The sequence below is a fragment of the Tamandua tetradactyla genome, chromosome X, assembly GCF_023851605.1.
Source record: "Tamandua tetradactyla isolate mTamTet1 chromosome X, mTamTet1.pri, whole genome shotgun sequence".
NCBI lineage: Eukaryota > Metazoa > Chordata > Mammalia > Pilosa > Myrmecophagidae > Tamandua > Tamandua tetradactyla.
This window is the reverse complement of record NC_135353.1, coordinates 120396659-120421741: the sequence shown is the minus strand read 5'-3', so window position 1 is coordinate 120421741 and position 25083 is coordinate 120396659. Positions and strand designations below refer to the sequence as shown.

The 25083-nt window shown below is 38.7% G+C and overlaps 1 protein-coding gene across 3 annotated transcripts in view; it reads left to right on the top strand.

Moving 5' to 3' along the window:
• The first annotated feature begins 6395 nt into the window (after positions 1-6395).
• The window catches only part of CLCN5 (chloride voltage-gated channel 5), a 182170-nt gene continuing 163482 nt past the window's right edge, over positions 6396-25083 (top strand). For all 3 annotated transcript variants that reach the window (XM_077145736.1, XM_077145737.1, XM_077145738.1), the window contains exons 1-2: positions 6396-6636; positions 8755-8911. In XM_077145736.1, the coding sequence (XP_077001851.1) occupies positions 8896-8911 (16 nt within the window). In that variant the 5' untranslated portion in view covers positions 6396-6636; positions 8755-8895. The remainder of the gene's footprint in view (positions 6637-8754; positions 8912-25083) is intronic.

Below are 25083 nucleotides of genomic sequence, written 5' to 3'. Positions count from 1 at the left end.
CTCCATTTCATTTATCTCACTCTAATCTTTGTTACTTCTTCTTCTTCTTCTTTTTTTTTTTTTTAACATGGGCACGCACCGGGAATCGAACCCGGGCCCTCTGGCATGGCAGGCAAGCATCCTTGCCTGCTGAGCCACCGTGGCCTTGTTACTTCTTTTTACATGCTTTGGGTGTAGTTTGGTTTTCTTTTCCTAGATCCTCTCGGTGTGAGGTTAAGTCTGATTTCACATCTTTCTTCTGCTTCTTCTTTTTTATTGTCACAAAGCAACTTTATTTTGTCTATCCTAACTCTTTGGTGAAAATTTTAGGTTGCCACACACAACTTTTATTCAGAAAGTTCAGCCCATAAAATAATCAACATTCATATTTGATTTAAAGTAAATCCTCCTTCCCCCAATTCAACTGTGATATGATGTGTGTGTGTGTGTGTTCTGGGGGATCTCACAATCATGCAGTGGGTAGAGTCAATATATTTCTCTCCCCCTCTCTTAGTAGAATCAGTTTTTTTTTCATTTCCAGGGTTGGAATAGGGTAGGGGAACAAGGAGAATTAAAAGGGGTGCAGAAAAGTTTTTACTTGATTGAAACTGTCTTAAGATGGGTTTATAGTCTGTGGGTCTGGCAGATATTTAGCATTGATGCTGTCATCAGAGCTTTGGTTCTTTAGAGAACCTTATTCCTGAGGGCCTCTCACCTAAAGCTTCCTTGATCCACTCTACTATGGCTGATTGCTTACTCCTTCTACAATAATCTGGAAACATCATTAACTTCTGTCTGCTAGGACCTGTTCACTCCTCCAAGAAGTGTCAATGGACAGGAAACCACATTAGTTCTTTTATATGTGACCAACTTCTGCCCATGGAAAATAGTCACTTATTTTTTTTTTCCATGGTAGACTCTCAGAGGTTTGGCTGCCCATTTCAACTACTTATTTTTCAGCTTATTTATCAGCCCATTTTATGTATATTTTTATTGATATATATTATATTTTCACATACCATGTAATCATCCAAAGTGTACAGTCAATGGTTTACAATATCATCATATCACTGTGCATTTATCATCACAATTGACTTTTTTTCTCTTTGTGAAAAATAACGTATATAGAAAAAAGCAATAAATTTCAAATTCCCACAATTTTAGGTTTTTACTTTTAAGTGCTCTAAGATACTGGAGACTAAAAGAAATATCAAAATAATGATTCAGCAATCATACTCATTTGTTAAACCCTACCTTCTCTACCATCATCTTTGATCTTTCTCCCACTCTTTAGAGGTATTTGGGTTATGGCCATTCTAACTTTTTTATGTTGGAAGGGGCCATTCTAAATTTTTCATGTTGGGGTAGGGGTATGGAACTAGTTGATGTTCTGGAGAGGCTGGCCCCTCTGCATTTCAGGACTTATCTAGTCTAGGGACTGATCTGGGAAGTTGTAGGTTTCTGGAAAGTTATCCCAGTACATGAAACATTTATAAAATCTTATATATTGCCCTAGGTGTTCTTTAGGATTGGCTGGAATGGTTTTGGTTGGGGTTTGGCAAGCTATGATAGGTAGCAATGTCTAACTGAAGCTTGTGTAAGAGTGACCTCCAGAGTAGCTTCTCAACTTTATTTGAACTTTCTCAGGCACTGATAACTTATTTGTTACACTTCTTTTCCCCCTTTTGGTCATGATGGCATTGTTGATCCCACGGTGCCAGGCCTAGGCTTATCCCTGGGAGTCATCTCTCATGCCACCAGGGAGATTTTCACCCCTGGATGTCATGACCCACGTAAGAGAGAGGGCAGAGTTTTCATTTGTAGAGTTGTGCTTAGAGAGATAGGGCACATCTGAGCAATAAAAGAGATCCTCTGATAGTAACTCTTATGCATACCTATAGGTAGGCTAAGCTTCTCCACTACATACATAAGCTTCGTAAGAGCAGCCTCAAGATCAAGGGCTTTGCCTATTGATTTGGGTGCCCCTAACATTTAACACAGTGTCAATGGTTTTCCCAATGGTAAAATTGAATAGTTCCATGTTTTTTTTCTCCCATCTTTCAAGGGGCTTTGTCAATACTTTTTGATTATTTGCTTAATATACCCTGGGATATATCCAGGAATATACTCTGGGATTAATCTAGGCTCTTCTTTTTTAATATAAGCATTTAGAGCTATAATTTTCCTTCTCAGTATTGTTTTTGCTGTATCCCTAAAGGTTTTGTATGTTGTGTTTTCCTTTTGATTCACCTCAAGATATGTCATTTCCCTTGTGATTTTTTTCTTTTACTAATTGGTTAAGAGTGCATTATTTAATTTCCACACATTTTTGAATTTTCCAGCTTTCCCTCTGTTAATCGATTTCTTGCTTCATTCCATTGTGATCAGTGTAGCTACATTGCATGTTTTCAAAATCTTTGAATTTATGAAGACTTGCTTTGTGACTGAACATATGGTCTATCCTGGAGAATGATCCTTGTGTACTAAAGAAGAATATATATTCTGCTCCTGTTCTGTGAAGTGTTCTATATATGTCTGTTAGGTCTATTTGGTTATTACTGTTCAGGTCTTCAATGTCCTTACTGGTGTTCTGTCTAAATGTTCTATCCATTATTGAAAGTGGTGTATTGAAGTCTCATACTATTAATGTAGAACCACTTATCACTCCCTGCAAAACAGTCAATATTTGCTTCATATATTTTGTTCTCTGTTGTTAGGTGCATATAATTGCCTGGTATGTAGGTTCCACTCTATCAGGTGGCAGCTTCAAAGACTAAACCAGAAAACTCCTCTCTGGTCTACTCTCCCAGAACTTGTCTTGCAGGCAGAAGCAGTGTGTTTGCAGACACCTAAAGCAGTGTAAGAAACAATTAAGTCAAAGTGACCTGGGCAAAGGATTACTTACTTTAAGTTATGCAATATGGAGGGTGAGAAAGGCTATTTCATAGGGAGTAGAGGGGGAATTCTAATTCCTATAAAAGGGGGCATTCCTGAGGTCATGAGCAAGCACAAGTCCAGGACAAGATGCAGGCTCAGAAACCACGGAGAGGACTCTGCAGTTCACATTTGCCTCGGATTGATCTTCTTGATAGGAGGGCTAAACTCAGCAGGAAAGCATTGGCCAGCGGGGAGCCAATTTGCAAAGACTGTGAAAGGTATTTTTGATGTCTTCAAAGTTCATCCATGTAGTGGTACACATCAGAACTTCATACCTCTTTATGGCTGAGTACTACTCCATTGTGCTTACATTCCACATTTTGTTACTCCATCCATGTGTTGATAGATACTTCAGTTGCTTCCACCTTTTGCTATTGTGAATCATGCATTATGAACAGGGTGTATTAATATCTGTTTGTCTGCTTTCAATTCTTTGGGGTGTATACCTAGATGTGGGATTGCCAGGTCATGTTATTTAATTCTATGTTCAACTTTCTGAGGAACAACCAAACTATTTTCCAAACAGCTGCACCATTTTACATTTCCAGCAACAATGTACAAGAGTTCTTATTTCCTCACATACTTGCCAACACATTCAATTTTCTGTTTTTTTTTTTAAGTAATAATCATTCTGGTGGATGTAAGGTGGTAGCTCATATTTTTAAAAAATGTTTTTATTGTAGTAGCATATATACAACTCAAAATTTCCCTCTTTAACCACTTTCAAGTATATAACTCAGTAGATTAATTTCATTCACAATATTGTGCTACCATCACCAGTATTCATTGCCCTAACTTTTTCATCACTTCAAACAGAAACTCTGCATCCATTAAGCAATAAATCTTGCCCCCACTCCCTGACACCTAGTTACCTGCAATTTACTATTTAATTCTATGAACTTTGCTTCTTTTAGGTATTTCATAAAAGTAGGATCATACAATATTTGTCCTTTTGTGTCTGGCTTATTTCACTCAGTGTGACGTCTTCAAGGTTCATCCATGTTGTAGCATGCATCAGAAATTCATTCCTTTTTAATGCTGAATAATATTCATTGTGTGTATACATCCACTTTATTCATCCATTCATCTGTTGACAGGCACTTCAATTGCTTCTACCTTTTGACTATTGTGAATAATGCTGCTGTGACATTATTGTCCAAATATTTGTTCAAATCCCTGCTTTCAGTTCTTTTGGGTATATACCAAGAAGTGGGATTGCCAGGTAATATGGTAAATTCTATTTTCAACTCTCTGAGGAACCACCAAACTGATTCTCACAGTGGCTGCACCATTTTACAATGTCACCAACAATGTATAAGGGTTTTTATTTCTTCACATCCTTGTCAACACTTGTTATTTTCTTTTTTTAAAATAATAACCATCTAGTGGATGTGAAATGGTATTTCATTATGTCTTTTATTTACATTTCCCTAATGACCAATGATGTTGAACATCTTTTCATGTGCTTATTAGCCATTTATATATTTTCTTCAGAGAAATGTCTATTGAAATCCTTTGCTTATTTTTAATTGGGTTGTTTCACTTTTTGTTAAATTGACCCTGTCTCCTTTCTGGTTATTTGTGGCTACCCTTCCACCTCCATCCTATATACACATTATGAGTGCCTGAGAGAAGGGACAAGATTCTACCAGTTGAGAAGGTAAAAATTAGCTTGGAATGAGAATGTAAAATTCGCTTGGCCATTCATCAGGGTAGAATACCAGGCAGATAAAGCCAGCTGCACATTTAACAGGGAACAATATTTCTCCCAAAGACATGCTGCAGCTGTAAAATCATAACTCCTTTATTTGAGTGACTCCTGCTTTTTTAATCACTGAAAAACTTTGCTCTCTAACATTGTAGATTATCAGCAACTGTGCTGTTTGAAATTATATCAGTCAGCATAAAACATCCCATGCTGGTCTGGAGAACATAAGTCTCTTTGACATAGAAAAGCAGCCTCGGTCTCCAACCTAGGTGTAGAGCTTCAGATAGGGCTATCTGGACACAACATTCCACATCTATCTTTACTTCTTGGTTCCCAAGGAAACAGGATTCTGAGTTCACTTCACAGTCCAGACCGGATGTTGACCCCTTTAAACACAGGCCTGCTTTGCTTTTACTAAAACACTGCTTCATTTAAAATTCACCTAAACTCCATTCTTTCACCAAATCTATCTTTTTCTTTTTTGGCAACGCTCCCATGCTTTCTTTGGTGTACTGTCTCCATCACTGCAATGAATCAGGAAGCCCGATTTTGATTGTATTCTATGCTCTTGAGTTACAAGGTTGCTGAGCAGTGGCCCTTTCCAACTTCTTTACCAGTCTGATACTGAGGACACTAATTACCTAGGGACATAATTTTGCGGTACTTTCTGTACAGTTTTTTCCCTTAAAATCTAAGAACTAAAAAGTGTCTGTCAATTATGATGATAATTATATATCTACGTGAATAAATAGAAATCCTGGAAAAAGAAAAAAGAAGCCTGACTTTGCAGGACTACAAGATTTATTCCTGCAGGCCTTAAATTGATAGGGCTTAGGATAAATATTTTTTATTCCTTTGCACTTACCACGTGCAAAGTAGGTACTCAAAAATGTTTGCTGCAATAGACTCTTAAACTAGAATACTTGGGCTCTAGTTAGATTACCTGAATTGATTATATGTATTCCAGTTTCACTCCTGCCAATAACTAATAAACTGATTCATTTTAAGCAAGTCAATGCACTCCGTTTGGCGTGAACTGTTTCTTCTGTAAAATTAGGTGCTGTTTTTCTGTGCCTAGGGCAAGGGCTTTGGAGTTAGATATAGGTTGGAGTTCCCGTTCACCCATTTACTAGTCCGACGACCCTTCCCTTTGCGGAGCCTGTTTTGTAATTATTAAAACGGATCTAGTACTGATAACTGCAGTACGTACCCTGCAGTTTTGCTGTTTGAGGATCAAATTGGCTATTAACAAGCATTACTCTATTTTATCACTATTCCTGTTGCTACTATTATGTTATTTCAGACCAGTTACTTAACCTTTCTATGCCTCTACTTTCTTATGAATAAAAATGGAGAAATAATGGTACGTACCCCATGGGGTTATTGTAAACATAAAAAAATTAAGGGCTTAAAGCAGTGCCTAGCACATGAAGCTCAAAATATACGACTTAATGTTGTTAGTACTATATTTCTACTACTAACTACTCTGTGGGCGAGCAGCTCATGATAAACAGCTTTATTTTTAATAACAAAACCAAAGAAGGCACTGCAGGCTCCAAACAGCGAAACGGGATACAGCATTTCTTTTTCAAACACAATTGACACGCCCACCACTGGGTTAGAGTCGCCAAATCCACATTAAATATGGCAGCGAACAGGGCCGACTACTGCGGTTGCGCACGCAGAAACCCCTCCCAGCTGCTCTCTCCGTCCGGCCTCCTCCTCCCCCGCATCCACCCCCGCCCCCCAACTTGGCGGAGGTGCTGGGTGATGGCTGGCTGTGTCGCGCACGCGCAGACGGCGGCCGTGCTCAGCCGAGACTTGTGAGGCGCCTGTCACATGAGCCGCGCGCCCTCTCCGCTCCCCCTCCTCCCTGGCTGGGTTCTGTGAATGAAGCTCTGCGGGCTACGTGGGGCGCTAGCTCAACTTGGTGTCCAGCACGCCCGAGCGGACTGAGCGCTCGGTCCGCCAGCGGCGGACACCAACCCAGTCGCTCCAGACCTCCGCGACAGGTAAAGACAGATGGGCTGTCCTTTCCCCAACAGGTTCTTCGCGGCGCCGCTGGCCCCCGGCCCATCCCCTTGGACACCCCCGGAGAGCAGCAACAGGGGAAGCGCTCCCCTGCTGGCTCGGCTCCTCCGAGACAGAGATCCCCGTGCCCGGCCGCCGCTGCCTGGCACTTGGAGGAGTTAGACAGGCTAGTTCTAGCCAGTGCGGGGCGGCATCTTCCCGGCAGCCCAACCCTGTCCTCCGAACTAGGGTCCCTGAGTTGCCTGCGCGAAGTTTCCTCGCGAGCGGCGCCAAGCACGCCCGGGTTTTGAATGTGAGAGGTTAGTCGCATGTGTTCCCTTTCCAGGACTGGGGCCGGGTGGCTTTTTCTGGAAGAGGGCGAGGCCCTGTTCTTCGCTCTCCTACTCTGGACTCGCAGGTCTGTGTGGGTTTTTAGCAAAATCACGTCCAAACTTAGGAAAAGTAGTTGCTGTGCGTTTTTCTTTTCCCAGTTGACGCGCGTTAGATGGATCTTCTCCAAACTTTTCGAGGTTTGCGCTTGAGCTCCTATACCCTTAAGGGAAAAGCTTTACCTTTACATTGACGCGCATGTATCTTTATTAATAGTTCAGAACAAATCGGTTTCCTGTAGTTCCAAGTGAAGTTGTGATGTGTGTGTGTGTGTGTGTGTGTGTGTATGTGTGCGCCTGTGTCATAACGTCACTGTAAGCTTCCCGGAGTAAGTGAGGGAAATCCAGATGTTCGGAGCATAAAAAGCCAGTAAGAATCCGCTTTACATAAACTTCATCAATTTATTAACAGCTACCCTGGTTTAACTGCAGAGATGTTAAATTTCGCCTTGTGCAACAAGTACAATCAGTACTTCTTAACTGCATGCAGAATAAGATTAAAAAAAAAAAAAAAAGGCAAACCAAACAAACTGTCCCAGATTGCAGATAAGTCATCCGAGTGCTTTTTCATGGCGAAATCATCCTGGGATTTAGATGAGTTCCTAGTTTTCCTGAACTTCTCGAAACTTTCCTTAACCAAAGCATTGTCCTTTGTCTATCAGTATTTTCGGGAGTATTGTACATTAAATCCTTTGTCCTTAAAAAACAAAAAGTCATGAAAGAAGGCCAAAATGATGATTCTCAAGTTAGTATTCGTCTTAAGTGTTTGTGCTTTAGCGCTGTCACTTCGGGGCCCGAGGTATTAGCTGTATAAAAATTACAGTAATAGCACCCCTACTTTAATGTTCACCAATTCTGAAAGGTGGAGACTTTTTTTTTTTTTAAAAAAAAGCAGATTAGTTTGTATGCTAAATAAGGAAGGCCAATTTATTAAGAACTTGCTTAAATGGACAAGCAAAGTGTTTAATATATTAAATGTCTCAATCACAGTAAAGTACAAACATCTCACTTTTTCTCCTATACTTTTCTCCTTTCATATTCTTGCAGAAAGTACTGTCCTAAGACTGGATTTGAAGTTTTAAAAATAGGAATTAGCTGACTTAATTTGCCTTTCTTAAATTGGTATTTCGTTTTTACATTTTTCTCTTTCTTTGGTTCATTTTCCCCCCGACTATAAAAGCAATATATGTTTACTATAGGAAGTTTGCCGAGTATGGGAAAGTGTAAAGAAGTAGGGAGAAGGAACCACTAGCTAAAAATCATCGCTCTTAATTCTTTATTCTGCTTCCTTTCATTTTTTTCCTATGCAAAATATATCTTAAAACTTGAAGTTCTCATAAAAATTTCTCCCTTTTCTACTGATTGTTTAATGTAAAGTTGGATCTTTTGCGGGTTGAATAGGGAAATGAATATTATACTAGTCTTCATTCCCCAAAGCATGAAACGTCAAGATAGGAAAGACACTTAATGGTTATCACCTCCAACCAGCCACACTTTGAGATCTGAAGATTCAGTGATTCATGTAGAATCTTACAGCACTGAGTGGCAAAATTAACTAACTCTTGGTCTCCTGATTCTGTCTTCAGCAATTCTTTGCTACTTAAGAGTAATGTAACACTGCCTATGTCTGCATCTTTGAAAGAGAGATTCAGAGAGGAACAGAAGAATTTTTCAAGACTTTAAAGTGTATATTTTCACTTAGGTATTCATTTTTCAGTTTTGGACTTTCAGGTTTGGGACATTAGCATCTTCCAGAAAGCAGCAACCACGAAGCTGGTTCCATCTACACCCCATTCAAGTCTCCCTGCAAAACTGGGGTGCTCTTGGAAACTCTGATCCTGCAACCCCAGTGTGGGAGAATATAGGATCAAGATGGCCATGTGGCAGGGTAAGAAAAATTAGCACTTGTATTCCTCTAACTGGTTTTTCCTCCTTCTCTATCCTCCACCCCTAACCTCCCCTTCCGCCCCCCCCCCAAGCCAGTGGCAGACAGCCAGCTGTTTCTTTAATTTAACTCTTTGTCTTGGCAAGGACAAAGCACATTAGTTTAAAAGAAGCTGTTGCTAGCTAGAAGTTCAAATTATTTTAAAGTGAGGGTGGAGGGGTGGGAGGAAAAGTAGCAGGAAAGTTTAGTGCAGAGCATTTTTTTAAAGAACTTTCTTCATTTAAGCATGTACTTTTGGGGTTATATGTGAGGAAATGGAAGATATTTTTTCGTATATATGCTTTTCATTTGTTTCTGGTAAATGTCTATCATAAGCATCTCAGAGGTGGGGGGGGCAATTTAGTACCTCCCCAGCTTTCTCTTCCCGATAAAGACTTTCATGGGGCTTAAGCATTGAAAAAGCACGTTTAATGTTGTAATGTTTATATTTGGTGAATGGGGGAAAATGACTATTTAAATAAAACGAGCTACCTGAGAGGAAAGCTTAAAAACATCTTGGCTGGTAGAGTTATATCCTCTGTGAATCTCTGAATTCCTATCACATAAAAAAGTTATTTTTAGTTTTTAGTGGGGGTTGAGGATTGTGCCTCTCAGGAGAATCAGAATCTCTGGGGGGTGTGGGCCTTTCATGTGTATGAAAAGGAGGTGTGGGTTTTTAAAATGATAGACAAACACTACCCAAATTGGTCTTTGATCCACAAAAAGTTAAGGATCACTTAGATTGAGTAGAATGAAATAGTCTGAATACCTATATTCAAGAGGTAGGTTTGGTGATCTTATATATCCTTTAAAAATGACTTATCATGCTGATCATTATTGAAAATAGGTAGGCATGCAAATGTAAAAAGTATGTTTTATGTATGAGGGTTGTCAATTTTAAGACTTTTGTTGAAATGGGACTTGGCCACTATACCAGCTTTGACTCACACAATGGGCATTTATCAAGAGTAGTTTGGATACTCTTGCTTAAATTCTGAGTCATTCTTTTGTCCAACAAACAGGATACGACGATAAATAAGATGCAGGACCCTGGAGGCTTTGTTATCTTATGGGAAAGACAGTCATACAAATATTGAATTATAAAAATTATAATTGAATAAGGGTTGTAATAGGGAGAGTTGTAAAATATGATGGAAGTTCAGAGAAAAGCATGATGAACCATTGAGTTCTGACCTGTCTAAAAAAATGAGAGAACTGCATTCTGGACAGACTGAAGCATTGTTTGGGACCTTCTAAGTTAGTATGAGGTATATAGCGGTGCGACCTCAGATGAAGTAGGGAAGGTAGTCAGAGGCCAGATAATAAAGAATCTTGTTCCCTCTAGGAAGGATTTTATGCGTTATCTTGAAGACAAAGATTCTAAGCAGGGAAGTAGTGTAATCAGTTTTTGTTTTAGAAGGATTACTTTGGCAGCAGTGTTGAGGTGGGATTGGGTCTGGAACAAGTGAAGGCAGAAAGACCAATTGGGAGGTTTTTGGGATAGTGGTTTGAGGGGAGAAATGATGGAGGTCTGAGCAGAAGCAAGGGCAACACGGATAGAGAGAAGAAGATGAATTCTAGAAATGTTCTGTGACTGGTTATGAGGGAAACTGAGTCTGCACTGACTCCTAGTTTGGGTGCTTGGGGGCTAGTGGTGCCCTTCACTGAGATCAGAAATCTGAAAGGAGGAATGAAGGGCATGGGCATGATGGGAAAAGTTAGTACAGTGAGTTTGCTTTGACCTGTTTTGTTTTGAGACACCTGTGGGCTGTCAGACTGTGGTTTAAAAGACAGTTTTGAAAGTATGGAACCAGAGTTTGTACAGGCTAAAGTATTGTTCCTAATGAACATAAGGATTGTTCCTAATGAACATAAGGAACTTGTGTTCTTTCTTTTTATCTATATTTACTGGAAATGTCATTAATAGTTAATAATTGTCAATTTCATAATAAAAACTTTTAATGGATGATTCTTAATAAAAATGTCACTTTTTCTTTTTTAAAAAATATTTTTATTACTAAAGCAACATAAAAATATACAGGGCAGGCGGTGTTGGCTCGGTGGCAGAGTTCTCACCTGGGTTCGATTCTTGGTGCCTGCCTATGCAAAAACAAACAAACAAACAAAAAAAACCCATGCAAACATTCTTAACATACAAACATTCCATACATGGTATATAATCAATGGCTTATAATATCATCACATAGTTGTGTATTCATCCTCATGATCATTTTTTTGAATATTTGCATCACTTCAAAAAAAGAAATAAAAAAGGAAAAAATGGGTGCATGCTGGATTCAGTGGTATGATGCTCACCTTCCATGTGGGAGACCCGGGTTCGATTTCCGGACTATGCACCTAAAAAAAAAAAGAAAAAAAACTCGTACATACCATACCCCTCACCCCTCCCTCTCATTGACCTCTAGTATTTCCATCTACTCAATTTATTTTAACCTTCGCTCCCCCTATTATTTGTTTATTTTTATCCATATTTTTTATTCATCTGTCCATACCCTAGATAAAAGGATCATCGGACACAGGGTTTTCACAATCACACAGTCACTTTGCGAAAGCTATATCATTATACAATCATCTTCAAGAAACATGGCTACTGGAACACAGCCCTACATTTTCAGGCAGTTCCCTCCAGCCTCTCCATTACATCTTGACTAACAAGGTGATATCTACTTAATGCGTAAGAATAACCTCCAGAATAACCTCTCTACTCTGTTTGGAATCTCTCAGGCATTTTATTTTGTCTCATTTCGCTCTTCCCCCTTTTGGTTGAGAAGGTTTTCTCAATCCCTTGATGTTGGGTCCCGGCTCATCCTGGGATTTCTGTCCCATGTTGCCAGGGAGGTTCATATTTTCTTAATAAGTGATATATTTTGCAGACTCAGGCCCTGAACTCTGATCTGTTCAAAATTAAATTGGGGTAAAATTCCATTTATCTAGCATTAGTGAAGAGGGGACTATTCCATATAAGTAAGCTTTTTGGATAACTGTAGCTAATTCCTTGTTTTGTGCAACCTCTGAAGTATGACAAGTTTAATATAATGACAATTTGAAGACAGTATCAGGATGGTAGTTGAAAGTGTGGGCCTGGATTCACTTCCCTTGGTTCCATCACTTGGTAGCTGTAAGACTTGGGCAAGTCACTTTACCACTGTGTCTGTTTCCTCCCCTTGTAAAATAGGGATAATAATAAAACTCATCCTTTTAGGGCTGTTGTGAAGAGTAAGTAATATATGCAAAGCCCTTGGAACATAGTAAGTGCCATATAAGTATGTGCCATTATTATTATGACATTTAGACTGTTGTCTAGCATATAATAAATGCTCAGTAAAATTTAGCAGTAGTTCTTGTTGTTATTATTTCTTACAGCCTGGGATGGGACTTCAACCTTGTTCTGTGGAGGGAATTCAGATTGTCCTTGGAAGTCCTGCCCTGTGGTAGTCTGTTTGGGTCTTCGAGTAGAAGTTTAAACCTAAAGAGATCATTAGAAAACATCTAGCCCAGCCACTACAGGTTAAATGATATGCCCAAGGTCAAATGACTTGTGGTTGATAGTAGCAACATGACTGAAACCCAGGTCTCCTGACTCCATATTCTAATTTTCTTTCCATGGGCTCATGAAGAGGGAATGTGTGGGTATATTTAACCCTCAGTTCAAGGAAGCTTCCAAGTCCGTCTCTGGAACTAGTTGAAGGACTGTAAGAACTGGAGGAACCCAAATATCTTGAGTCTTTTGGGTCATTTGAGTCATTACTGTTCAGTTCCAACTCTGAAGTAATAGTTCTTCCATCGAGCATTTGATCAGAATTCCTATACTTCTTGAACATGACCAACATTGTTATTTTGACTTCACATTTGATGGCTCTCTCTAATATATTTCCTGGCCATTTTAAACAGTGTACTGGGCATAATTTAATATTCTTTATAACTCAGGGTCATTAGTAACAGTTTTATTGGTCTAATGGTCAAGAAAATATTGAAGAGAAGGCTGGGAAGTTTGGGGGTGAGGTTGGAGAAATGTCATCAGGTGTTATTTATTTATTCAGTTAACATTTTATTCAGTACTAATTTGTACATCAGGCACTATGCTGGGCCTATAGATACAATAGTCAGTTAAAACAGGTATAGTCTCTGGCTTTCATGGAGCTTACCAATTAAGATAAAGGCAGCATTTTGAATTAATGGAGACATGATTTATTTAAGAAATGTGCTGAAGTAACAGTTAATTTGGAAAAGGTTGACACCCACATAAATTTAGAAGGATTAAAATAGTGTTTCTTAATAAAGGCTGGGCTGCATCAGAACTACCCGTGGTTCTTTCAAAAATATTCCTGCTCAGACCCCATCCCCCAAATTGTGAGTCGGTCCTAAGACCTGAGCATTTAAAGAAGCTCTGTAGGCAATTCTGTCGTGGAATCCTGATTGGGAACTACTGTGTTGAAAACTTAAGAGTTAAAAATGGGTAAAAGCTAAAATGATAAGAATGCTAAAAAGTTAAAAGAACTAAAATAATTATACAAGAATATAAATGGGGTAGGGAAGATATTTGTATTCATAATGTCAAAGGTAGGATAATAAAGGAAAAGATTAACATATGAGACTATATGAAAAATTTTTAATTTCTGGACAAAACCATAAATAAAGATAATGAGAAAACCAGGAACAATTGCAAAAAGATTCATTATCTTTAATACATAAAAATAGAGCAATAAGAATACAAGTATTTTACTAGAAAAAAAATGAATATGAGTAGGAAAATACATAAAAGAAGAAATACAAATGGCCAATAAACATGAAAAATATACTATCTTGGTAGTAATCAAAGAAAGGGGAATGAAAATGGCATATCATTTTCTCCAACATAATTTGCAAACTTAAAAAGGAATGACAAAAGCTCAGTGTTGGCAAGGATTCAAGGTATTCTCATACACTTCTGGTATAAGTATCATTTATTTATCAAAAGCTTTAAAATATTGTTTACCTTTTGACCCAGCGGTTCCTTTTCTTGGAGTTTATTCTAAGGAAATAATTGTGCACTCAAAGATATATCAACAAGGATATTAATTTTAGCATATCATAAAATGGGAAAAAGTTGATAACATGTTTTCTATGCAATGGGATTCTATAGTTATTAAAAATGATAATGCAGAGTTATACTTATTAATGTAGAAATAGGTTCATGATCTAATGTTAAATGCAGGGGGTGGGGGTGGGGAGGGAGGAAGCAGATTCTAAATTATGAATAGTTGAAAGTATGGTCTCTGGGCTTAGAACTGGATTCACATCCCAGCTACATCAACTGTGTGATGTTATGTATATTGTTCCTCAATTTTCATATCAGTAAAATAGGGACAAAATAGTAGCTTAATCCAATAGTTACCAATTTGTTTGTCCATTAGAATCATGAGCCTATTTCTAGGGATGTTTTGAAATTCCAAAGCCCAGGCCTCATCCCAGACAGTTAAATCATAATCTCTGGGTAAGGGCCATAGTTGTCAGTATTTTTGAAGATCCCCGGGTAATTCCAATGCACTGATAAGTTTGGGAATCACTGAGCTAACCCATAGGGTTGTTGGGAGGATTAAATGAGACAATCACTGTGCCTGCCATGGTAAGTGCTCAGTACTTGCTAACTATTACTGTTGTTGTTTTTATTCTTGATAGTATGATCCCATTTTTTTTTGTATGCTGTATGGTGAGGTCACATTTCATTATTTTTCCATGTGAGTATCTCGTTATTACAGCACCATTTGTTGAATTTTTTGTTTGTTTGTTTTTGATTGTTTGCTTGTTTTTGAGGGGAAGTGTATGGACCAGGAATCAAAGCTGGGTCTCCTGCATGACAGGCGAGAATTCCACCACTGAACTATCCTTTCTTCCCCAGTATGATCCCATTTTAATATATTTAATATATGTGGTTGTGTCATGTATGTATTATATAAAGAAACATTTGAGATGATATTTTTAAAAAGAAATTACAGTGGGCTTTATTTTTGCTTATTTATATCTTCCAATTTTTTTTAGGTATTTATAATAGTGAAAAACCCAAGACATAGTTTCCATAATAGGGAAAGTAAGTAAATTATGGCATATCCACATAGTATAATATCTGTGATATAAGGAAAAGAAAAATATGGAATGGTCCTCTTTCTGTCATTTTAAATTTAGGTACATGTTTATGTATCTTTGTGTGTTTACGAGTTACTCTTCTATCTATGACTATAGAGATAAATACAAAAGGAAGGAAATGATCCAAAGTTGTTACAGTGGCTATCTTCAGGTGTTATGATGTATTTATTTTATACTTTTGTTTATTTTCCAAATTTTATACAATGGTGTGTATTGCTTTTATAACTAGAAAACAAATTATTTTTAAATGAGATATGAAATAAGTCAGTAGATTCTGAATGAGTGCCTGCAACAAGGAGTGAAATGTATGGACTTCTGGGCAACAGCTTTAGCCGCTCTGTGCCCCACTCCACCCTCCAAATTAAAACAAGAAACCAAGCTTTTGAGGGTTTGGTTGGACAGATATTTCCATTAATACTTCCTCAGGTACTCTTTGTAATATTTGGCTGTCTTTTATTGACTCCAGAAACTCTTTTGGAAGTACAAGTGAGGATGGGGAGATTGCATAAAAGGTGGGGGATTAAATTTATTTTAATGTAAAGGTTATATAATATGGTGAGGTGGCAGAATATGTTTGAGTAAGTGAAAATAAGGCAGAGGAAAAATGTAATAAAATAAATAGTTGCAGTGAATTGCAAATTGACTTTAAATCCAGAAGGAGGTATATATTTCCACTTCGCAGAATTTTTTTTTAGCATATCATAGTGTGTTTGTAAACACTCTGGCGATTTAACTAATACATAGGGAGCCAAGAAATCACAGAACAGTTAGTGAATTGATGACAGAGGTTCAGTGTGAAATCTGGGTAGCTGTGTGGCTTAATAACTGGACTACTATCACCTAGGAAAAGCCATGTGTGCCTACCCTTTGACCTAAAATATTAGTATCCGCATGACTCCTGGATGAAAGTAAAGAGTAAAGTAGAACTAGAGAAGGACAGCCTTGTTTTTTCTGAATTTGGCAATGTCTTACTGCCAGCAAGCACTCAAGAAGTGAGTTAATCTCCTTTGCCTATTGCCCTTCCACACATCCTCAGAGGGGAAAAATAGGTAGGGATAGATTCTTTTTTTTTTTTAAATAATATTTGTATTGACATATCTTCACGCACATGCAGTCCCTCCAAAGTATGCAATCAGTGGCTCACAATATCTTCACATAGATTTGTATTTGTCACCATGATCGTTTTTAGAACATTTGCATCACTCCAGAAAAAGAAATAACCAGAAAAAAGAAAAAACCGGTAGATCCCATACCCCTTACCCCTCCCTCTCATTGACCACTTGTATTGCACTCTATCCAAATTTTTTACCCCTTATCCTGCCCCCCTATTATTTATTAATTTTTGTCCTTATCTTTTTTTTTCTCTCATCTTTCCATACCCTGGATAAAGGGAGCATCAGATTCAAGGTTTTCACTATCTCACAGTCACATTGTAAAAGCTATATGGTCATGCAATTGTCTTCAAGAATCAAGGCTATTGGAACATAGCTCAACAGTTTCAGCTTCCCTCCAGCCACTCCACCACACCATAAACTAAAAAGGGATATCTATATAATGCATAAGAATAACCTCCAGGATAGCCTCTCAACTCTGAAATTCTCAGCTGCTGAAACCTTATTTTGTCTCATTTCTCTCTTCCCCCTTTTGGTCAGAAAGGCTTTCTCAATCCCATGATGCCTGATCCCATCTCAGCCCGGGAGTTCTGTCCCACGTTGCCAGGGAGATTTACACCCCTGGTAGTTGTGTCCCGCATAGGGGGGAGGGCAGTGAGTTCACCTCCTGAGTTGACTTGGAGAGATAGGAGGTGGTGATGGCTTCTAATCGAAAGCATTGAGGGTAAGCAAAACAAACTTTCATAAAGTTATTGTTTAAGAGCCAGCCATTTTTTTCCCACGCATGCAATTGTGGAAGGAACATGAGCCTTGGCATCTGATACACCTAGATCTAAAACCAGACTCTGCCATTTGATAGTCAAAGTTAGTAAATTCTGAAGTTCGTCATTGCCTCATTTGAGGTAGAGTGTAGTGCCAAGAGCACAAACTCTGGAGGCAGACTCCCTGGGGTTGTGTCCTGTCTCTCTCACTCCTAACCAAATGACTTTGGGCAAATTAATCTCTTTGTGCCTCACCCTCCTCATCTGTAAAATGGGATTAATAATAGTAGTACTTACTCATAGGATTATGGGGATGAAACAAGTTAATGCACACATATACAGCCTTTTGAAAAGTACCTGGCACTTGTTAAACATTCACAAATATTGTTCTTTGCAATTCAATATGCAAAATGATATGATACTATTTCCCTCACAAGATTGTATATGAGAATGAGCTCATCACGGAAATGTTGGGCCTGTAATAGCTGCTATAATTGTATTATAATTGTGGTATAAAAAATAAAATTAGATATGTTGTTAAAGCAATGTTTTTAAACTGGAAAGGACCTTTAGGGGTGATCTGGTTAAACATCTCACCTTGCAAAGGAAGAAACTGAGGTCCAGAGAGACTTATTCTAAGTCACACAGCTGTTACATGGTACATAGAGCCAGGACTAGCCCCTTGAACACCTGGTAATCAGTGCTATCTAGTTCTCTTTCGTCAGTCTATCTATCCAACCTTACTGCATTGCACTGCCTACCCTAGGCTTGAGTATTTTATAATTTTCTGCTAAATGTTGCTATGTAGAGTTTTTTTTTTTTTCCAGAGAATTTTTTCTTCCGTTTAGGCTTCCGGGGTATACTTTTTTTTTCTTGTCACTATGTTAGCATTTTTGAAATAAACTATAGATCTTCATGTTTTAACCAGAATTATGATTCAGAGCTTCCTGTTCATGTAATACTGTTCTGTGTGTGTTGGGTTGCAGGGAGGGGGGTGACCAGAAAGTTTGATTATGGGTAGCAACACATCAGTTTTTTCTTCCAGTTCTTCCAATTTTCTATTAAAAGCCCAGGTGTTTATAGACCTGTGGTCAGACCAGAGAAGCTGTTGAGGAGTTAATAGTGTGCGGTAACCCCTTTATTAATGTCATATTTTGATGCTTTTCACCCCAATACCATTCAGCCATTAGAGGGCATTTCACTGTATTTATTTAGAATTTCTGCCCTGGCTGCTTCCATGACAAACATAGAATGACATAGAATTGCAGCATAGAGCAATTATAAATAAATCCAGGGCAGGGACATTCAGGAGAGCATGAATTACACTGGGCATGGAGTTTTCTTCTTTTTTCTTTTTCTCTTTTCGCTGGCCTCCTCACAAAAATATAAGCACATTAAATTACAGTATTGACATCTTTTGGCCAAAAAAAATGTGCTCAGATATAAAGAAATCCCCGTGGCCCTATCTATGCCAAGATTTTTGGTCCTTTCACTCCTCTACCTTTTGTAGACAGCCTAGCCTGACCCGTGGCCATGTAAGACTCAGCACTGAATATTCTCAGGTTCTATTTAGTTTGAGAGGCAGGCATGCAGGGAAATTACTGCCATTCAAATCCCAAATGCTGCCAAGGCTTTCTTTTCTTTAGATTCTGTACCCTGGTAATAAATAATAATTATAATAAAGGTAGAACGCCCACCCCTTACATTTTATGTATTGAATAATTATACCAGCATCTGCTCAGATATGAAAGCCAAAAATCTGAGAGGCCCCATACATTTCTTGACGCTGCACCCCCCCCCCCCCCCCCAGTTCACCCCTGGTGGCCTAGACCATTTTGGTAGATAGCATTCCTGGGAAACACCTACTCAACTTTCAACCATCAGCTCAAGGGTTATCTCTTCCATGTAGTTTTTCCCGAAACCTGTCCCATCCTTTAGTAAAATTAGCCTCTTTGGGTGTTTCCCTACTATGTTGAATATCCCTTGAGTGTACTGGTTATATTTGTTTACTCATGTCTACTAAATGCTAGACAATGTGCTAGGTAAATGTTGGAATTACAGCAGTGAATACTAGTGATGATCCTTGCCTTCCTAGGGCTTATAGACTTGTGAGGGAGTTGGAGTGCAAATGAACAAATACAGAAATATTTAATTATGGAGTGTTGTGTTTTAAAAGTATAGTACTAATTAAAGGAATAATACATGAGATGTGATTTATTGGGGGAAGGGGGTCTGGGAAGAAGTGACAGGTTTACCTGAGACCTAGAAGGTAAGTAGGAGTTATCCATATGAAGAGTTGGGGGATGAGCATTCCAGGCCAGGGAAACAAAGTAGAAATCTCTGATGTGGACAAGAACCTGGGTTCTTTCCCAGTGTGCTCCAGTGTGGCTGAACCATGGTGAATGAGATATAAAAGGTCATGGGATGAAATTGGAAAGGTGGACAAGGGCAAATCATACAGGGTTTTGAAGGCCATGTTACTAAGTATCCTAAGTGCCTTGAAGATAGATTGGATAGGTTAGAGTGACCAGTGAATGAATGGGGAGTGCCTCATTCAATGTCGTATACCAAAGACATAGCAGAGAGAGCTCATTGAGTCTTTGTTTAATGAATAATAATTGCTTTGCCTTCCTCCCAGGATTGCCATGAAGATCAAATAAGGTAAGGTACTTTGCAATAATATAAAGTGTTAAATGTCTTTCTAGATGTGATTCATTAGATTCTATGCAATGATGTCTACAGAAGTTCACCATCACTGAAAACAAACCCTGATTTTCTGTTAAACAACAAAATCAGATCATCTCATGCCATAAATATGCTGGTGTACCAAGGTCTTAGATATTCTAAGGGTGTCTCCATTGCTAATTCCTAGATCAATGCCTTAACCAATTATGGACAAGTGGAAACCACCATATGTTACTTAATTATGTAGCATTCCATGTGTTAGAGATAATTATGGATGGTGTTGCCAGGAAAAATAAATGATTCTCTTCTATACGGAATTTGTTCAATAGTTGTCTGAACCTAAGGAATTCGTTATTTAAGAGGTGGGTTCTCTCCGAGGAATAGCACCCTGTGAAATTGCATTTGGAGCAGGGTAAGGCTAATCACTGCAGAGTGTGGCTGCTACCTCTGTGGCACTTGGTTTTCTACACTGTGTTAAAAAGAGAGATGTAAAATAATCAGTGCTTTGCTATATTTATGTCAGTTGTCTTACTCCTTATTTGAGGTGCAGGAACATCAGACCAGATGATTGATTTAAAAACTCACATCTATACACTGTTGGTGGGAGAATAAACTGGTAGAGCCCATTTGGAGGGCAGCTTGGAAGTTCTTATCAAAATGTGAAATGTGATAAGGTGGGGCAAGGCCAGATGGAAGACCTCCAGATTCTGACTATCTGGCCTCAGACACCCTGACCTTTAGGACCTGGGACCCTGAGCAGAATCCCTATACACCCAGCATGGGCAACAGCCAGGACATGGGAACTGGGGTCTGCTAGATCAGCTGGTGGCTCTGCACTGATGCAGGAGAACATCATGGCCTTCGGGAGAAACCTGAGCTGCATGGTCCTATTTGACCAGTTGTTAGGAACCATGTGTATCTCAGGATTGAAGGTCTCCCTGCCTGGCAGGCTACAACCACCACAGCACACAGCTCCTGGTGGAATGCCTGAGGGTGTGGTTGGAGACTGAAATGATGCAAGTGATCAAGAAGAAAGATTCTTTCACCAGAACTCCTAGGAAGACCCTCAAGAGGTGAGCAGTCCCCATTTTGCAATTCAAGTATTTATTGAACACCTACTATCTACTAGGTACTCAGGATACTCAGTGAACCTTTAGGCCAAGATCTCTTCTGTAGTGGAGTTGGTATTTTGGTAAGAAGCGATAATGAACAGTGTAGATAATAAAATATGTACCTTCTAAAAAAAATGTGTACGTCTTTTTACCCAGTGAATCTCTTCTGAAAAGAACCGTGTAAAGGTCACTCGTTACAAGGACATCGGTTGCCTTATTTTTGCCGCCTTTTCACTGTTGACAATCTGACTGTCCATCATGGGAGACTGTTATATTAACTATGATATATATCCAATATGGAATGCTGTGCATTTCATTAAAATTTGCGATGTAGATGTATATAGAAATGGCAAGGAATAAAGTCCAAGATACATTTTAAGGGGCAAACATGTTGTAGAATGCTATGTACTTTATTGTCCCATTTGTACAACATAAAGAAGTGGGGAGGTACTATAGGATAGATAAATATGAGTTTGTATATATATATATATACTTATGTATACTTAGAAGATTTTTGGAATGATGTACAAGAAACAGTTATCTGTTCTTACCTTGAAGAATAGGGGTGGTAGGAGAAGGGATTTTTTTATATGCTGTAATGTGGGGTCACATTTCATTATTTTTCCATATGAGTATCCTGTTATTGCAGCACCATTTGTTGAATTTTTGCTTGTTTATTTTTTGTTTGTTTGTTTTGCTTGTTTGTTTTTTGGAAGTGCATGGACTGGGAATTGAACCCAGGTCTCCCGCAGGGCAGGTGAGAATTCTACCACCAAACTACCCTTGTACCCCTGGGAGAAAGGATTTTTATTTTTTATTTAAACCCTTCTATACTGTTTGACTTGTTTACAACCAGCTGAAATACCTTCAAATAATAAAATTTAAAGAAAAGTTGCAGATTTTATTATAGATTCTTTTCTTCACACTAATAGTTTATACCAAGAAATAACAGGTATAATAGTGGTTGAGGTGAGATTTCAGGTCTGCAGTACAGAAATCTGGGAAACTCAAGGGCTTCCAAAAGCTAGCAAGGAATTATGCCTAGAAGACTAGAGGGAGATGTTACTTTTTTAAAGCTTATGCTAAAAAAATAAGATTAAATTAGGTAAAAATCATGATTTTATTAGGTTTTTTTTTTTTGATGAAACAATTCTGTGTCATTAGTTTTGGTTTCTGGGCATTTTAATACCTAAGTAGCATAGTAATTGTATTCCAGACCACAATTTAAAAAAAATTAAATGTCTCAGTGTCTGGATAAGTGGTTGTTATTGTCCAACTTTTTAAATAATCTAAATGAATGCTAGGTTACAATTTATTGAGCTTTTTGCTTAAGGGGAAAAATGCAGGTATAGTTTATATTTGAAGTGGAGAAGATATAAGTTGCCTACTGTTTACATAATACATTTTGGATTAAATTAAACCCTCAAATTCTTCAGGCTTGTTTTAGTCTACTTCCCACCGAAAGAGGGCTTTTGCCTGAGACATAAGAGGTAAAAAGATCCATCTGAATGTCCTCTTGATTTGGCATGATGAATTTCACCCAGTTATGTGTATTTAGGTACAAGAAATAACTGTTCTGTGTTAAATGTCTCTAGGTGTTCAGTATTTGAAATTTTTGCCAGGAGATGGGTGGTAGAAAACTTAACAATAGATTAAGAAGCAGGATAAGTTTTACTAGAGGATGTTGATGGGCAAAGGCATTTAAATTGAACAGATGGTAGAGGCTGAAATGATGTGAAAAATTGTGAGAAAAGAGAAAGCTAAGTAATTTCAGGACGTAGATAGGAATAGAAAGACTGGAATCATAAAGAGTGCAATGTTTGAGAGGTTTTTCTGATTGTGGGAACGAGAGGGCATGAGGAGCTGCCTAGAGCATGGTTTAGGGTTGAACCTGGACTTGGAAGTTATGCTTAGAGAACCAGACATGAAGATTTTTGCCTTTATGTGATTAGAGAAGCTGATAGAAATGGTCCCAGCTTGGAGGAGGAAGGAACCTAGAAAGGCAAGGTGGGTTTTCATTATTGTAAGAGACTCAGAGAAAATCTGTTTCTCCAGTACGATTGACTTAGTGAATTGTATTTCTGAACAAATTCTTTAACCCTTTGTTTTAGTTTGCTAGCACTAGAATGTGATATACCAGAAATAAAATGGCTTTTAAAAGAGGGAATTTATTAAGTTGCAAGTTTATATGTTCTAAGGCCATGAGAATGTCAAAATTAATGCAAGACTATAGAAATGTCTAATCTAAGACATCCAGGGAAAGATACTTTGGTTCAAGTAAGCTGATGATGTTCGAGGTTTCTCTCTCAATTGGAAGGGCACATGGCAAACATGGTGATGTCTGCTGACTTTCTCTCCAGGCTTCTTGGTTCATGAAGCTCCCCAGGGGCATTTTCCTTCTTCATCTCCAAAGGTCTCTGGCTCCCTGGGCTCTAAAACTTTTTCCAAAACATTTCTCTTTTAAAGGGGCCCTGTCAGCAACCCCACCTTGAAAACCATGAAACCATCTAATCAAAAGTTACCACCCACAATTGGGTAGGTTACATCTCCATGGAAACCATCAAAAAGCTTCTACCCAGAAATACTGAATGAGGATTAAAGGACGGCTTTTCTTTTCACAAAAGATTCAAACTGGCACATTCCACCCTTTGGACCCCCAAAAAACATATTCTTTCCAGACGCAAAATACATTCATTCCATAACAATATTAGAAAACCTTAAACCATTTCAGTGACAATACAAATACAATGCAAAGTCAGAAATAGTACAAAATCTCATCAAAGTCAGTTACAGGCATGGTCTGTCCTAAGGCAAAATTCTCCTCTGGCTCTCTCTGGACCTATAAAACTCAAAGCAAGTTATTTACTGCCAATGTGCAATGGAGGGACAGTTATAGCATACATATCCCCATTTCCATAGGGAGAAACTGGAAGGAACACAGGGGTGTCCAGACCCAAGCAGTTTCGAAAACCTGCAGGGCAAAGTCAGTTAGATTTCAAAGTCTGAGAGTCATTTTTCCTTGGGGCTTTAGAAAGTGGCAGTCCCACCCTTTCCAAGGATCTATGCAGTGGCCCACCTCTTCATATGCAACCTTGGGGCACACTGGGGAGACCAACTTTTTCTAGGCTCCACCTTCTCCAAGCACTGGGCCACACCTGGTCTCTCTGCCATCTCTGGGACACATGCTCAGCCTCTCTGTGTGGTGGCAGCCAGGCTCTCCCCAGTCCCCAGGGAATGTGCTCAGCCTTCTTCAAGGCCTGAGAAGACACACCTCTTCCACTGAAAGGAGGTGGAAGGTCCATGCTCTGCCTTCCCAGCAAACTCACCCTCTCCAAGTTCTGGGGTGGATCTGTTCTCCTGGCCTGAGGTTTCTTGACTTCAGACCTTAGTCTCCATGGTTCTGCCTCTAAAGACATTTTACCTTCACTTTGTCCCTTTTCTGAGTCTTTTAGACCAGCCTGGCAGCAGTTACATTTATATAGATCCCACAACACTTTTGTTGGTTTCCTATGCAGTATACTTGAATCATGCCCATCAGACAAAAGGAGTTTCCACAAGTCGTTCCTGGATAACTCCATCTCCAATCCTGGCTTTTTCTGTAATGGCTGATGGCTTCCATGTTTGGTTAAATCCTCATGTGGGGCATTATTCTCTCAGGTCTCCCTTTGTGGAAGTCCAGAGTTTTTCAAACCACCAATTTTTGGTTTCTTTATACCTAAGAGTTTAGTTCTCAGCTTATCTCTTTCCTGTTGCATTTCACAATAAGCTGCAAGGAGAAACTAGGCTACACTTTCCACATTTAATTTGTTTATCTCTTCTGCTAGATATCCAAGTTCATGGCTTTTAAAATCTTCCTTCCAGCCAAAGCCGCTAGTCAATTTTACCAGATTATCTGCCATTTAAAAATAAGGATCACCTTCCTTCCAGTTTGCAATATCACACATCTCATTTCTGTCTAGAACCTCATCAGAGGTATCTTTAGAGTCCACATTTCCACCAACAGTATCTTCAGAGCATTCTAGGTCTTCTCTATCAAGCTTCTCACAGCTCTTCCAGAATCTTCCCCTTATCTACTTAAAAAGTCATTCCAACATGTTTGGTATTTGCAAACTGCAGCAGCACCCTACTTCTCTGGCACCAAAATCTGTTTTAGTTTGCTAACTGGTAAAGTGCAATATTCCAGAAATGAAATGGCTTTTAAAAAGGGTAATTTAATAAGTTGCAAGTTTACATGTTCTAAGGCTGTGAAAATGTCCAAATTAAAGCAAGGCTATAGAAATGTCCAATCTGAGGTATCCAGGGAAAGATCATTGGTTCAAGAA